General features: G+C 47.7%; 1 protein-coding gene across 1 annotated transcript in view; it reads right to left on the bottom strand.

The window, feature by feature from the left end:
- CROCC2 (ciliary rootlet coiled-coil, rootletin family member 2) overlaps positions 1-17,283 on the bottom strand; it is a 505,095-nt gene that overhangs the window by 277,451 nt on the left and 210,361 nt on the right. The window contains 1 exon segment of the mRNA XM_029616014.1: positions 2,633-2,729. Coding sequence (XP_029471874.1) covers positions 2,633-2,729 — 97 coding nt within the window.

Raw genomic sequence — 17,283 nt, 5'->3', positions numbered from 1 at the left:
TATATTGTTTGTCATAGATAGTTTGGAATCAAGAATTACCCCAAAGTTTTTTGCGTGCGATTTTATGGAAATGATTTGGTTCTCAAAGGTAAAAGTTGGTGGCGGTTTATAAATTGAATCTGGAATGGTGGATAGATAAATTAATTCTGTTTTGTTTGTGTTTAATTTTAGCCTATTATGGGAAAGCCAAGTTTTGATTGTAGACAAGTATAATTGCAGTAAAGAGAAAGTTTTGGACCATGAATCAGTGAAGGGTATAATGAACTGAATATCATCGGCATATATTTTGAAGTTTAAGCCATCCAAAAGTTGGCACAAGGGTAATAGGTATAGATTGAATAAGAGAGCCGATAAGGCTGAGCCTTGGGGTACTCCTGTAGAGGTGGAGTACCAGTCTGAGTGGTGTTTATTTATCATGATTTTTTGTTGGCGGTTAGTTATAAATGACATAAACCATTGCAGAGGGGGACCAGAGATGCCTATTTGAGTTAAATTAGTAATGAGGATGTCATGATTTATTGTATCAAATGCGGCGGAAATATCAATTAGTACAAGTAAGTAATTTGTATTGGAATCAAATCCACGAATTGTGGTATCAAAAGATGATATGAGTAATGATTCGGTACTGTGACCTTTTCTAAAGCCATGTTGATTGTTGTGTAAAATGTTATTTTCTTCAATATAATCGGATATTTGGTGTAGTACTACTGATTCTATAATCTTTGCTAGAGACGGTAGTAAAGCAATAGGACGATAATTGGTGACATCTGAAGGGTCGTGGTTTTTCTTTTTCGTAAAAGCGCTAAATGTGCTCTGAATATCGGCCTCTTTATGTTTATTTTATTATATGTTCTTATTTTATGCTTGTTATATTTTTTAGATGTGTGCAGTATTAGTTGCTATATTGTATCTATTAAGTTATACTCTGTCTTTTATGTTTTGTTATTTAGTTTATATTTATCATGTTTATTGGTTTTATCTTTTTATTGTACATTGCCTTGGCTCCTCAGGGAAGAAATGTGATTAATCAAATAAACCAAATAACAAAAAGGAAACACTGTTTATAGAATGAAAAGCTCAAGCAGCAGTATTCAAGCATGCATGGGATAGACACAAAGGAACCTCTATGGAAGAGGCAGGGAGAAAACCACAGTCCAAGTAACCTGTGACAGAACAGTAAGCAGGCACAAATGGGCAGACTGGCTAGACTAAGTAGTGCTTTTCTGCTGACATCTTCTATGTTTCTATGTGATCACTAGCATGTGGCTCTATCAGTTACATATAAATGTCATAACACACGAGAGTAGTGATTGAAAGTATTGAGCGGGACATTCCTGTAATTCACATTTGGAGCGGGACAGCACAAGCACCTGATTAAGTATTTTTTATACAGTTTATGTGGGATGACGCATGAACTTCAATGCCAGTTATCTGTTTGGAGAATTTGGAAATGATGGCGTTATAAGTAGGTTTTAATATGCATTTTTTTACAAAAATCTTTTTTCCAAAAATAATATATAAAATTAACTGGATGAAAGATGGTGGTTGGTTGGTGGTTAATGATTAAGGATAAGAGCCACAGTAAACTGGATGGTACTGTATTTTGCTGTGCATGAAACCTCCGACTTCCACTTTTAAAATATGTTTTTTAAATTCAGTTAATGCAAAAAAAAGGTGTTTTTTTTTAGGTAGAAAGGAATGGAGTAGTGTTTTGGTATTCAGTTTACACTCCCTGGGTGAGGAATTTATTATTTGGTTTATAACACACGAGAAGACATGTATACATCTTCCTGAAGTAATGTGTATAAGTACAAAAGAGAGACAAAACCAGACTGAGAGTAGACAGAGAAAGAAAGAGGTAAATTACCTTATTTTTCGCTCCATAAGACGTACTTTTTTTTCCCCAAAACTGGGGGGAAAATGTCTGTACATCTTAAGGAGCGAATATATAAAAAACAACTAACTACAACCCCCACCCTCCTGACCCCCCCAAGACCTGCCAAAAGTCCCTGGTGGTCCAGCAGGGGTCCGGGAGCGATCTCCTGCACTTGGGCCGTCAGCTGCCAGTAATCAAAATGGCACCGACGGCCCTTTGCCCTTACTATGTCACAGGGGCTACCGGTGCCCAGTGCCCGGAGCCCCGCTGCACCACCAGGGACTTTTGGCAGGTCTTGGGGGAGTCAGGAGGGTGGGGAATTGTAGTTAATTAAATTTAAAGGGTTGGGATGGGGGTTTTTGTTTTGGGGAGGGGGGAGTTCCCACAGAAAGAGAACGATAAAAGTTTTCTGATCTGGGGAGTGGACCGAAATGGCCCTCCCCAGACCCGAAAACGAAATGGGGACAAAAAAATGTTATGCACTCCCCTAATTTGCTCCATAAGACGCACAGACGGCCCGGGAACAGAGCCTGTTTAGCACACCATTTTTTTTTTAAATTTCCCCCCTCTGAATCCTAGGTATGTCTTATGGTCAGGTGCATCTTAATAATACGGTAATGTGATATTGAACAACAAAATCTAGACCATGAGAAAAAAAATACAAGATGGTTAATAGCAAGTAAGACACAGAGATAGAAAATGAAAGAAAAATAAGAGTCTGAAAAAGGGAGAGAACGGATTCTCTGACTTCTGTACCAGTTTCTCGTTCGCTAGTATCAGGGAACTGATAGTCTTCTCTTGCTTCTCATTCTTTTCTTTGAGTTTCTCTACTTGCACACTTAATTCTGAGATCCTGGGAGACACAATGAGTAAAATAAAGAGAACATGGAGAATTATTCATAACAAAAACATGTCTGGGACCTTCAGAAATCAAGAAAGTGAACCTGGAAGGTTGTCAGGAAGAACAGATTCAAGTGCAGCACAGACCAAAAAAAACCCCAAAAACGAGAATATGTAATGAGAGAGTGGAAAGAGTCTGGATTTTCATGGATCTACAAATTTAGTTAAAAGACACTCCTCACTCACTTCAACCTGCAATGAATTATCCACTTTTTAGGTACTTGGGTATAGTTATTTAGAGTGAGGCAAAGAAAAAAAGCTGCAGAACCTTAGCTGACGATGATCTATAGATCCTCAAGGTAGAGATCAGAACATAATGTAACAAAAGCTCACTGCCCAGTAATATCACTAACCTCTAGAAGCACATGCAGTTTAACTTTAAAAATGTTTGCAGAAGTGGATAAAACTGCTTTAGTAGCATCAAGTTCTACCACGTAACCATTCGAAGCATAAGGAACCCTTTCATTTGAATGAATCTGAACATTTCTTCCCAACTCAATGTGACCCCGTTCATTCCATCTATTGCTCTAGTTGAGGCAGCATCCTTTGCCAGTTCCTGATAAGGATATTTGATAGTCAGTACCATCCAAGTGGCTGGCTGCAATAATTCCGCCACACCTCCATTGATCTAAGTGGAGCTTCCATTCAAAGAAGCTAGCACTATTCTTGCTCTTAAATTAGGTGGGAAAAAAAGATGAAATATGGACATTTTGTCTTACTGGTAAGCTGAATATCTTCCTTTCCTGGTGGCAGTTCATTTCAGAAGTGGCTTTCCTAACTAAAGATGGAGGTTAAAGCAAGGACATCCATGGCACTCCATTAAAGAGAATGTTGAGCAGATACCCAACCTTAATCGGGAAAGATTACTTCACTGTTAATCCATCCATCTGAATAGTGATCCACAGATACACTGAAGTGTGGAGGCCTCACCCTTACAAGACAAATGAGAAATTCAGTCTCCATTGTTACTCAGTCATGCGCTGTAACTTTTGCCTTTCTGTGACAAAAGGGATTCAGTCATTATTCTGTGTAGTTCTCCTTTAATGGGCTCAAATACAGGGCTGGTGCAAAGGTATTGGCCACCCTAAGTGAACTTTACAGCTTCCCTTCCCGGTCCCATCCTTCCCATGCACAATTAAAAATTATGGGGCGGATTTTCAGAGCCCTGCTCGCGTAAATCCGCCCAAAACCGGGCGGATTTACGCGAGCAGGGCCCTGCGCGCCGGGAAGCCTATTTTACATAGGCCTCACGGCACGCGCAGAGCCCCTGGACTCGCGTAAGTCCCGGGGTTCTCCGAGGGGGGCGTGTCGGGGGCGTGTCGGGGGGCGGGCCCGGTCGTCGCGGCGTTTCGGGGGCGTGTCTGCAGCGTTTTGGGGGCGGGTACGGGGCGTGGCTACGGCCCGGGGCGGTCCGGGGGCGTGGCCGCGCCCTCCGTACCCGCCCCCAGGTCGCGGCCCGGCACGCAGGAGGCCCGCTGGCGCGTGGGGATTTACGCCTCCCTCTGGGAGGCGTAAATCCCCCGACAAAGGTAAGGGGGGGGTTTAGACAGGGCCGGGCGGGTGGGTTAGGGAGGGGAAGGGAGGGGAAGGTGAGGGGAGGGCAAAGGAAAGTTCCCTCCGAGGCCGCTCCGATTTCGGAGCGGCCTTGGAGGGAACGGGGTAGGCTGCGCGGCTCGGCGCGCGCCGGCTATACGTAATTGATAGCCTTGCGCGCGCCGATCCAGGATTTTAGCAGATACGCGCGGCTCCGCGCGTATCTACTAAAATCCAGCGTACTTTTGTTTGCGCCTGGAGCGCAAACAAAAGTAGGCTATTCGCGCGCCTTTTAAAATCCGCCCCTATGCATTTACAGTATCAAATTTTACATGAGGTAAATATCACTTACAACAACAAAAAGTATATTATATTTATATTAATTAAAGTGGTATCAACCAGAAAATCCTGCAAAAAAATAAATAAATAAAAAGGACCCTCAGAATCCATATGGTATCAGGCTTATTGTAACATATGTTGGGTGTATGCTTGGCCCTCAGAAAATCATGAGCAAATTGAATTACAATTACAATACAGTAAACCTGCCATACCTAAAAGCACTCACTGCCAGAACTCAAACAGCAACAATTTTATCTATGAAAAGGCAACACTGCAAATATTACATCAGACCCTAAAACAATAATTTATCTCCTATTCGGAAAACAGAACAAGCTAAGCTGCTATAGCATCCTACATATAAACTACATGCTGGCAAGGTACATCACCTCAGTCAAAAACTGAACTGGAAACTGCAATAAGCCAGACTCTGTATGCAATGCAGCAATGGAAAAACAGAAACATTGCCATTCCTCAGAAAACATTAAACAATAAAATCAAGAAATATAAATCAATAATAAAACCATACTAATAAAAATTAGATATTTCAAAACAGATGATAAACAGAATAACATCCAACAATTAAAAACTCATATAAAAACATTTAAACTTTTTCCAAACACCAATAAAATATTTCAAAACAGCAGACACATGAAATCACATCCAATAATTAAAACTAAAGGAAAATTAGTTTCTTACCTGATAATTTTCGTTCCTGTAGTACCAAGGATCAGTCCAGGACACCTGGGTTGTGACTCCGCACCAGTAGATGGAGACAGACTAAAACTTGTGGGCGGAGCATATATGCCCCTGTGCCAGTCACAGCCCCTCAGTCATACGTAATGTCAAAGTAGACAAAAGCCAAAAGGCAACCATAGCTAACCATACAACTTGGTAGGGAAAAGAAAACCAACACCCCTACAGGAACCAGACTCCCCAACCGGGAGAGCGAATGGATCAGCGTACTGAAAAACACAATAATGAGCGGACTCTCCGTTACTATAACGCAACACTGCGGGCGGGATCCTGGACTGATCCTTGGTACTACAGGAACGAAAATTATCAGGTAAGAAACTAATTTTCCTTTCCCTGTACGTACCAGGATCAGTCCAGGACACCTGGGATGTACCAGAGCTAACTTACCGAGGGTGGGAAGCAGAGAGTCCCGCTCGGAGTACCCTCTCTCCAAAACCCCCAGCTTCAGTAGCCTGAACATCCAACCGGCAATGTTTAATGAAGGTATGCAACGACTTCCAGGTATCCGCCCTGCAAAGCGTGTCGAATGAGCCCGAAGACCCACCGGCGGCGATTTTCCGCGCAGAATGTACGCAGAACCAATGGCTTCCTTGAGCCAACGGGCAATTGTCGTGCGGGACGCCGCAGCACCTTTCTTTGGACCCGAAGTTAACACAAACAGAAGATCCGTCACCCGAAACGGATTAGTAACCTCCAGATAGCGAAGCCGGGACCTCCGCACATCTAGTTTTCTCAAGTCTTTTGTTTTCGGGTCCGAAGACTCCGCAACCAAGAAAGCGGGAAGTTCAATTGACTGATTCAAATGGAACGACGACACGACCTTAGGAAGGAAGGAGGTAACCGTCCGCAAGGAGACCACCGAATCGGAGATGCGCAAGAAGGTCTCCCTACAGGACAACGCCTGTAATTCTGAAAACACGACGGGCCGATGCAATCGCCACTAGGAATACGGTCTTCAAGGTGAAATCCTTGAGCGTAGAACGTTTCAGGGGCTCAAAACGGCACTGAGCATAAGGCTGAGAGTACCCAGTTGAGGTTCCAAGACGGGCAAGGGGGCCGCAACGGAGGACGGAGGTGCTTAGCCCCCCTAAGAAAGCGGGAGATATCCGGGTGGAGAGCCAGAGAGATCCCCCGGACCTTACCACGCAAACAGCCAAGCGCCGCCACTTGAACCCGAAGGGAATTACACGCTAAACCTTCGGCGAGCCCCGCCTGGAAAAAAAAAAGCCAGAATATCGGGAATAGAAGCGGAAGTGGGGTCTAGGCCCCACTCCATGCACCATTCCTCAAAAAACTACCCAGACCCGAACATAAGCTAGGGACGTAGACTGTTTTCTGGATCTCAGCAACGTAGCAACGACCGCATCCGAATAGCCTTTGCTCTTCAACCGATACCTCTCAAAAACCATGCTGCGAGACAAAAGTGAGCCACATCCTCCAAACAGACGGGGCCCTGACGAAGGAACCCCGGGAATCCCTGTAGACGAAGGGGTGCGGCCACTGACAGCTGGACCAGGTCCGCAAACCACGGACGGCGTGGCCACTCCGGCGCCACCATGATCACATTGGATGGATGCAATTCTATGCGCCGTAGGATCTTTCCGATCATGGGCCACGGTGGGAACACATAGAGAAGCACATCCACCGGCCAGGGAAGCACCAACGCGTCGACTCCTTCTGCTCCCCTTTCGCGACGTCGACTGTAAAATCGCGGAGCCTTCGCGTCGTGCCAGGTGGCCATCAGATCCATGTGGGGCATTCCCCAAGTCCGGCGAATGAAGAGAAACGCCTCGTCCGCCAACTCCCACTCTCCGGGATCCAAGCGGTGACGACTGAGAAAATCCGCCTGGACGTTGTCGATTCCCACTATGTGGGAAGCCACGAGATGGCTGAGATGCCGTTCTGCCCAGAGCATCCAGAGCCGCGCCTCCTCCGCCACTAGAGGACTTCTTGTCCCTCCCTGGCGATTGATGTAAGCCACGGTGGTAGCGTTGTCCGACCATACCCGGACCGCCTGTCCGCGCACGAGGGGTAGAAAAGCTTGCAGCGCCAGACGGACCGCTCTGGTCTCCAGCCGGTTGATAGACCACCGGGTCTGCGACTGACCACAGACCCTGAACCGACTTCCAGCTCAGGCTGGATCGCGCCTGCCCCTCGAGAGGTAGAGGTAGATAGAAATCCTCGGAAACCGGTTTCCAGAGGGAAAGCAATGAGGACTGCAGCGGCCATAGATGAGCGAACGCCCAAGGGACTAACGCCAGCTTGGATGCCATAGACCCCAGAACCGTCAGGTAATCGCAGACTCGTGGCCGGTGTAGCAACAAAAACGTAGCACCTGAGACTGCAGTTTGCATATCCGGTCCTGCGAGAGAATCACACTGCCTCGCTACGTGTCGAACAGGGCTCCAAGATATTCCAAGGACTGAGAGGTTCGAGATAACTCTTGTTGAAGTTGACCACCCAGCCCAGGGACTGCAAGAGCTGTAACACCCTGGCCACCGCCTGCTGACACAGACTCTGAGACTTCGCCCGGCTCAGCCAATCGTCGAGGTAAGGGTGAACCAGCAGGCCTTCCCGCCGCAACTGCGCCGCCACGACCACCATCACTTTCGTGAATGTCCGAGGCGCTGTCGCCAGGCCGAACGGAAGCGCCCGGAACTGGAAGTGCCTGCCCAGAATGCCAAACCTCAGAAACCGCTGAAACGCTGGTTGAATTTCCACATGAAGGTATGCTTCTGTGAGATCTAGGGACGCCAGGAATTCGCCGGGACGCACTGACGCGATCACTGACCGAATGGTCTCCATTTTGAAGTGAGGGACTCGAAGGCATCTGTTGACTCCTTTCAGATCCAGAATTGGGCGGAAAGTGCCGTCTCTCTTGGAGACTAAGAAGTAAATGGAGTACCGGCCCTTGCCGTACTGAGCGGCCGGAACCGGCGAGATGGCTCCCAGTCTTTCTAGTCTTTGGATGGTATCTAGCACCGCCGCCTTCTTCTTGGGATCCTTGCAGGGTGAGACCAGGAATTTGTCCGTTGGGATGCGAGCCAAATCTAACTCGTAGCCATGTTTTATCACGTCGAGGACCCATTGATCCGATGTCACGCTGGCCCATTCCTCGAGGAATAAGGATAGACGCGTCCCCACGTTTGGAACAGCGTGCCGAGGACGCGACGAGGGATGGGCCGGCCGAACTTCATTGCGAAGGCTTGGACCCCGCACCCGACGGGGCCCCTCCTTGCCGGCCAAAACGTTTGCCCCGAAAGGACTGCTGCCACTGGGTGTACCGAGAGGAAGACGGCCTAGGGTCCAGAGGATCTTTGTGGCCTAGACTTCCTGGGCCCCCTGAACCGGGCTCTGCCTGAAAAGGAAAATCTCGACCGGGTCCTATCCTCCGGCAGCTTAAACGCTCGGTTCTCCCCCAGGTAAACCATCAAATCGTCCAACTCCTTGCCGAACAGCAATGTCCCCTTAAAAGGCAAAGCCCCGAGGTGAGCCTTGGAAGAGCCATCCGCTGCCCAATTGCGCAGCCAAAGGAGACGACGTGCCGACACCGCTGCCACCATGGACCTAGCTGAGGTGCGCAAAAGATCATGGAATGCATCCGCGCCATAGGCAATGGCCGCCTCCAATCTGTCAGCTTGGGAAGCCTCCTCTGAAGAGAGACCCGCATTCGCCTGCAGGACTTGAGTCCAGCGCAGACTAGCACGCATAGCAAAATTTGTGCAACTGGCGGCACGCACCCCTAGGGCAGAAACCTCAAAAATATTTTGAGTTGAACCTCCAACGTACGGTCTTGAATATCCCGGAGGGCTGTCGCTCCCGTGACCGGGATGGTAGACCTCTTCGTGACAGCTGACACTGCCGAATCCACCTTTGGGAGTCGGAGGAGCTCTAGCGCGTCCTCCGGCAAAGGGTAAAGTTTGTCCATGGCCTTGCTGACCTTCAGACCTAACTCCGGAGTATCCCATTCCTTGAAGAGGATATCCGTGGACGAAAAAATGAAAAACGACCGCCGGCCCTGTGAACCCAATCAGAACAGGATCCATATTTGCCTCCTGGCGGACCACCACCGGAGGAGCCTCAATCCCCAGCTCCTGGAGAATGGCCGGAATGAGTGGCGACAGTTCCTCTCTGCGGAACAGACGCACCACCTTGGGGTCATCCCCGTCGACGGCCTGCGCTCCTTTACCTGTACTGGGCTGCGCCGAGCCATCTGCTGCTGCCGTCCCGGCCCCAGGCAGGGGCTCCTCGGAGGCCTCTGTGTCCGCCCCGGAGGTATCTTCGGAATCCGAGTTCTGCGGCACCCCTCGGGGAAGCCGTTTGCCCCAGGCCGCTCTCTGGGTGGTCTTCGCCACCCTCCTTGCCATCTTCTTCTGCGGCGGGGACCGGTGGACCCTTGAACGCGAGGCGTCCCCCCCGTCTGCGCTTGCTGCGCTTAGAACGGCGCAGCAAAAGCGCCAAATCTTCAGAAAACTTGCCCGAATCCGTTGCGTCGCTTTCCGAATGCCCCCGGGACTGGGGCCCCTCTGAAGGGACCTCCACCGCTGCACCCCGCTGCGGGGAAAGCGTAGGAGGTAAAACCGAGGCCCCCACCGTTTCCCGCGAAGCTACCCGGCCGGTAGACAAAATGGCCGCCATTCCCGCGCTGACCAGGAACGGGTCAGGAGGCCTATCAGGGGGACCCCCCCCTTGCGACGGCGATCGCGCGACCCGGGAACGGGCCCCCCGAGGAGCCGCCGACGATCCCTCGTCTCCCGGGACGCAGGCCGAGCAAAGCCCGTCCCGGGAGAGACGCGCGCGCGCCGAGTCGCAGGCCCTGCACTGCGAGCCGCGCGGCCCTGCAAAAAACCGCGGGAAACCAAAGACGCGCCGAAAAGCACTGAGGGACGCCGAATAAACACAAAAATTCAACGCGGCGAAAATCGGCGACCTCCCCCCTGCCGAAGACGCCCCCCCTCGAGCGGAACGGAGCGCAACGCCAGGGAACGGAGAGCCGACTGAAAACAAAAGTAAAAACACTTTTTTTTTTTTTTTTTTTTAAATAAGAAAAAACGCTGTCCCAGGTGCTGAAAAGCCCTATGTCCTGCAGGGGTGAGTGAACCGGGCTCCCCGGTGTCACCCCTGACGCTGCTACTAGTCCAGCCGGGTCCTCAACCCTAGCAGCGGCCTCAACCTGGGGAGGGTAGTCCCCTCAGGACCTCTCAACTCCCCAGGGAGGCAGGGCAACTGGGACTAGAATTAAACAAGATTAAATAAAACCCAATTTGAAGAAAAAAACCAAGTTAGGCCTAATAAAATCAACCACAAAAGCGAACCTGACTAACCACACAGAATCAGGCCCGACAGGGCTGTGACCAGACCTGCACCACCTACTGGAGACAGAGTAAGACTGAGGGGCTGTGACTGGCACAGGGGCATATATGCTCCGCCCACAAGTTTTAGTCTGTCTCCATCTACTGGTGCGGAGTCACAACCCAGGTGTCCTGGACTGATCCTGGTACGTACAGGGAATAAGGATTTTAAAAAACCCTGCTCTCCATATTTGGGAACTTTTGATTTCCAGATGCCGTGAGGTTGTCATGGATTAACAGGGAAGGGGGAGGGGGGTATACACACAGACTTTCTCCCCTCTCTCATATACGCCCACACACTCACTCACACAAATGCTCTCTCACATACATGCTCACACACCTGCTCTCATTTACTCTCAAACACATGCTTACTTACACACACACACACACCCTCATTCCTTCACTCACTCACACCTTCACATGTGCTCTTTTTCACATAATCTCACTCTCTTACATGCATGCTAACTCATACACATTCACCCTCTCTCACACACTCTCACCTCTCACACACATGCTCTCTTTCACTCACATATGTTCAATCTCACACACACACGCTCTTTCAGTCACTGTTCTTCCCTTCTGAAAGCACAAGCGGCAACAGTAATCTCCTTCTTTAGCTCATGAGGCCAGCAGGACTCGTCTTTGTTTGCTGTTCCTGCTGTTCCTGCTCAAGCCCAATGCCGCTCTGCCTCCTGCTTCTCCTTTCTTTGGCCATGTAGCCGATGCTGCTTTGTCTCCTGCTCCTTCTGACCACACAGTAGGCAGAGCAGTTTGCTGTGGTTTTTTCTGGCTGTAGCAATGGTATCTCCATCTTCCTGTCGAGGTGGGCCTACGCAACACTGCATCCTCTTCCAGTTCTGTGGAGGCAGGAAGAAGGAGATGCCATTGCCAAGCCACCCTCCTAAAACTTGTGGCACTCTAGGCAGCTGCCTAGTGCTTCTACCAGCCCCTGCTCAAATTTTGATCTGGAAGGGCAATTCCGTTAAACTGTGAATTCTAGTGTCCTCATTATCACAACACAGACACACCATATTTTGGATCTGAATGTAGAATCAAACTGTTAAATTTTATGTTTTTGAGCAACATAGTGCAAAGAATCCAAAATCAAATCCCAGGGGGCATCGTTAGATATAGGCTCCTGAGGCCCATGGCCCGAGTCTGGTAACTTCCTGCTCCTTCTTCTGTGGTGCCGGCACCTTTCTGCGCCCTTCATGCAGGCACAGTTCACTGACAAGATATCACATACGCAGAGCCCTGCGATTCAAACTTCTTGTCATTGAAGGAAGCAGCAGGTGGTTACAAGCTTCTGAAAAGAGGAAGGAGGTGAGGGGGAGAAAGACCCGGAAGCCATATTAAAAAAAATTTAAAAATGACTCTGGGGCAATCGGGAGAACATGGACTTGGGAGTCCTCCATATTTGGATGGAAGGGATGAATTTCAAAAGGGACTAGGGCTAATGAGGAGATGAGTCTGAAGCAGAGGAAAGTAGTTGAGGGCTGGAAGGCAGTGAGAACAAGAGGGTGGAAGTGGGGGACTAGGGACTGGATGAAAGAGGGGGAAATAGGTTGGGAAAGGAGTGTGAGATGGGGTAAGAAAAGAGAGGACAAGGAAGGGGATGAGGAAATGAAGATGAGCTGGGAATGGGATGAGATGGAAAGCGTAGGAGAGAGAGACGAAAAGAGGGAGATTGAGGACTGGTGAATGAGAGGAGAGAGGATAAAGAGAAAGAAAGAGAAACCGAAAAAAAGAGATGAAAGAGAAAGATTAATGTCAGACAGATGTAAGAGAGGAAATGAAGAAGAAAGGAGGAGAGAGAAGAAACAAGTGGACATAAGATACTAGAAAGGAGTTGAAAGAAGACAGAGGAGAGAGGAAACGAGACTGTGACAAACACAATTAGAAAATTAAAATATCCTGACAACAAAGGTAGAGTAAAACGTTTTATATAGAGTTTAAGGACTGGAATATGTCAGCTTTTGGGATGTCCATTTCTGGTATATTTATGTTTTCCTCAGTAGAGGAGGATTTGCATTTCTGTTTCTATTTATCTAGTGTGTCACTTCATGCAGTATCTGGCTTCTTGGGGTTTCCATTTCAATTTTTGTCTGTACATTTCTAATTTCTGGTCACTTATTTTGTATTTGGTGAGGGTCTCTCTCTGTGACACAGGTGGGGCATTCTGTTAGTGTGTAGTTTCTATGTAGGAATTTATAGCAGTCCAGCTTGTTTTGCTTTTCCAGTATGCAGTGTATTGATTTTCAAGTGCCTGGCTGTTGTAATATCTGTAGTATTACCTTTTCATGGCTAGTGTTCCTACTGTTTGAGCATGGAAGTCGGTGTGCTAGGGCATGGCTGGTGTGTTCTATAGGTTCTGTGTACATTCTTTGCAAAGTTTTGTATTATTTTATTTAACAATGTAGTTGGCAGCAGAGGGAGCTGGGTGTTGCAGTTACTGAGATGACCATGTGGCCTAGATCCAAATCCCGGACCTTGCCCCAATCACATGACAGGGGCAAGGTCAGGTGAACGCCATTTTGAAAAATGGCATCGACGATGCCGGGTGCTGGGGGGGTGGGGGGGTACCCTGGCTCCATTGCAGGAACCTGCTTCTTATTTTTAAGGATCAGGATGGTGTGGGGAGGGGTCAGGGGATGGAGCAGGAGCACAAGGTGCTTGAACCCCATTTATTTAAATTCACACCTTTGGGGGGAAGGGGGGGGGCTGGGCAGGGGACACTACACCCCAACAAGCTTTTGTGTCTATTGCCCCAATTACTTTTATTTGAAACTTTGGAGGGGGAGTGGGGGTGGGGGGCCGTTGCCGCACATGAAAATGTAATTTTTTTTTTTAACTTTGAGGAGTTGGGGCCACCTTGAGTGGCTGCCCTGGGTTGAGCAAGGGATCAGCCGTGACTACAGCTCAAAGCTTTTTGCTTTTTTTTAAACAGCTGTGCTGTTTAACGAGCGTTAGAGCACTATCGCAGCTTGATGCGTCACCCAGTTAGCTGGCTAGTGAAGAAAATTTTGTATTTCTCCTGACCTAAAAATATTCCTAAGACTGCCCAAAGTCTGAGCAACTAAATATGGCTGCCCAGTGGAACTGGGTGACTATGTTTAGCTTCTCAGCATCAGGACATTTTCAAAAGCTGATCTAACCGCCTAAATCTGTAGTTCGGCAGCAAAATAATTTTTAAAAACTACCCTAAAGCACTGTGGGACTTTAGCCTCAAAATATTACATTTATGAATCAAGCAATAATTCTACTGCGCTTTTTTGCTTGCATAATTTGATTCCTTCTAGAAGTTGCAGGAACTTAAATCCCCAGATAAAATTGTGCCTAATTTTCCCCTAATTTTTTTCCCCTAATTTTGCTAAAAACTTATAACTGCTGCCAAAAGTGTATGGAGTTCAGTGTCCATTAGCAATCTTCGAGTGGTTCAGTGATTAATTTGGGACATCTATTGTTCTCATACACAAACCTTTCTATTTCTGGATTAATTAATCCAGTATTTCATGTGTGGATTAGTTAATTTGGATTTGGTCTCCACTCTGTTCATTTTGGGGGAAATGCAGAATTCATCGTGCAAAAGCTTCCATTTCTCTTCAGACCTTAATGCCGGAGTACATTCCAAAACGCCAAACCCAGATCTGTCTACTAAAAGTGGAAGCGCAGAAAGGGGAGAAGGATATTAAACAGGTTTAGACATGTCCCTTTCTCCCCAGTAACCGCTACTGCCTGCAGTCTTTTGGTAATCTGTCATAACCAGCACTACATATTACTGCCATATTAGCAGGTTTAATTATTTTCTCCAGCTGGTTATTTACTTTAAACACTACATTAGAGGCAGAAGGTATCTAAACACTCCACAGGCCTGTGTGTCTGTATTTCGTTGAACATCTGCTATGTATGTTCTGATGTTAGCCCACAAACATTTTAGATAAATAAATAAATACCAGTATAAATTAATCTCACGATAACAACTCCAGAACTGAAGCTACTTCATTCGTAGAAACATAATGCAGAAACTCAGAAAGTGGTGGCAAATAGAGGCCTAAGACCCATCTTCCATCTAGTCTTCTCTTTTCTGCTGAAAGACTGCAGAGTTTATCCAGCCTCAGGCTTTACCCTCACTTTCTCGCCTCCCGGTGATATCTCTCGGGCCGATACAGTAAAGTCTGCTCTCCCGGCGCGCGCATAGGCCACTCTCCTATGCGCACAATTCTGTATTTAAATGAGGCCCGGCGGTAAAAATGGGCAAAAGGAGCGGTGGCTGTTAGCGGGTTTGTCAGCCGATGCTCAATTTTGCCGGTGTCGGTTCTCGAGCCCGCTGATAGCCGCGGGCTCGGAAACAGGACGCTGGCAAAATTGGGCGTCCCGTTTTCGACCCGACAGCCACTGGCCGACTTCAATTTTTTTTTCTTTTGGAAAGTTTCGGGACCTCCAACTTAATATCGCCATGATATTAAGTCGGAGGGTGCACAGAAAAGCAGTTTTTACTGTTTATTAGCACGGTTTTACTATTATGATTGATGTTTTATATTTAATTGTTTTGTTTGACGTTTTACGAGGCATGGTGATGTTTCTGTTTTTCTATTATTAGACTGAATACAGTCTGACGTTGCAGTTTCCAGTTCAATTTTTGCCTGCATGATCTGTTTTTACTTTATGGTTTCTTTCTTCTGTGTTTGGTAAAGGTCTGTCTGCATTGTGCACGTGTGGCTGAATTGAGATATTCTACTAGTATGTATTTTCTGTGTAGGGACTGTTGCGCCTGTCGGTCGGAGATGGCTGCGACCTCTGATGCTCACCTCTTTTTTCCCTGCACCAGCGATTCTTGGTAGAGTGGCAGTCTCCGCCTGCAAACACCGCCTTCCCCGGCGTCACCGGGACGGCATGGGCAATCCTGTCCACCATCTTGAATTGGGGATTACCTAGGGCATGCGTCCGTGTGCCAGGCCCTCTCTTAAACACTTCATGGCGGGAACCTCGGGGGCATCCCCTCCACATGATATCACCCGCCAGTGTAGTTAAGCTATTCGGACTTTGCTTCCTACGAGTTAGCAAGGACTTCCTTCCTGCTGAATTCCACTCCACTTGAAGACGCTTCACTATTCGCTACTCTGAACTCATTCCTGCACTCTGGGCCTTGGAACGCTTTAGGTACCCACTCCATGGGGGCCTTGTTGCGTTCTGGCTATCCTGCCTGGAGAATCCATCTACTCATATTGGGACCCAGCCTTGTTCAGCCCTGTGAGTACGCTATTCGTTTGCTACTATCTTTCTGACGGAACCTCCGGTGTACCCCGTGCCACTACCATACTCGCCTCAGCATACCTACTTCTACACTTTGGAGTGAGTACCCTCATCTACTCTGCTCTGCTGACCTCCTGCACTTCTCTTATCAACATCAGTGCTGATTCTCGGTGTACCCCGCACTGCAGGCCACTACTGGATCTACCCTTGAGAAGTATTCATCTGGAGGAGGAGTTCCCTGGTGTACCCCGTTCTGCAGGCCACTACCGGGGATATCATCACTTAGCCACCTTACTATTCTGGACTGTGTCTCTCTTCCCACTCGGTGGGTACTTCACCTACGTTCCGGTCTAATAAAGTCTCGTTACTAACTGTGTCCATCTCAGCTGAGGCCACACCTATTGTGGTGAGTCCCCACAGAGCTCCTCCCTGTGGGTGGAGCCAGCTCTCACTACGATCCAGAGTCCACAACCATACCAGAACATAACAGGGACCAGTAGCTGCCTAGTTTATTCTGTTTCCCTAATAGGAGGTGTATTGGTGTTTTAGGGCTTGATGTAATAATTGAATTGTTGTCTTTTTCATAGGTAGGTTTGTTACCCTAGAGGAAAGGTGAGATAGCAGAGATATGATAAAGACATTCAGGTATCTCAAAGGTTTCCATGCACAGGAGGTGAGCCTTTTTTAACGGAAAGGAGGCTGTAGAACGAGGGGGTCATGTAATTAGATTGAAAGGGAGTAGACTCAGGAGAAATCTTAGGAAATATTTCTTTACAAAGAAGGTCGAGAATATGTGGAATAACCTCCCAGTGGAACTGATGGAGACAAAAATAGTATCTGAATTAAGAAGGCATGGGATAAATATAGGGGATCTCTAAAGAAGTGATGACAATTATAATGCTAAATTAATTGGACAGATGGGCAGACTGGATATGCCATATGGTCTTTTTCTGCCATTGTTTTTGTATGCTTCTATGAGTGCTAGCTTTTAGTGCTGTTTTGATATGGGAGGTTTACTATACTCTAATTTTAATTCAGTATACTCATTGCTTTTGTGGGCCAGGTCCACACCCAACATGTGTTACAATATAGGTCTAACACCATATGGGTCCCAAGTGGCAGATCTGAAATATGTTCACATTTATGCAAATGAAGTTGAGAATACCCCACCCCAATCCTGGTCCTCAGGTGACCTGTCCTAGTATGTAGAAAAGTTGGCAATCCTACAGCCACTTCCATTCAGTAAGCCTGCAGTTAGGGGAGGAGTAAACTTGGAGC

The sequence above is a fragment of the Rhinatrema bivittatum genome, chromosome 9 (assembly GCF_901001135.1).
Source record: "Rhinatrema bivittatum chromosome 9, aRhiBiv1.1, whole genome shotgun sequence".
Classification (NCBI taxonomy): Eukaryota; Metazoa; Chordata; class Amphibia; order Gymnophiona; family Rhinatrematidae; genus Rhinatrema; species Rhinatrema bivittatum.
This window is presented reverse-complemented; position numbering and strand designations above follow the sequence as displayed.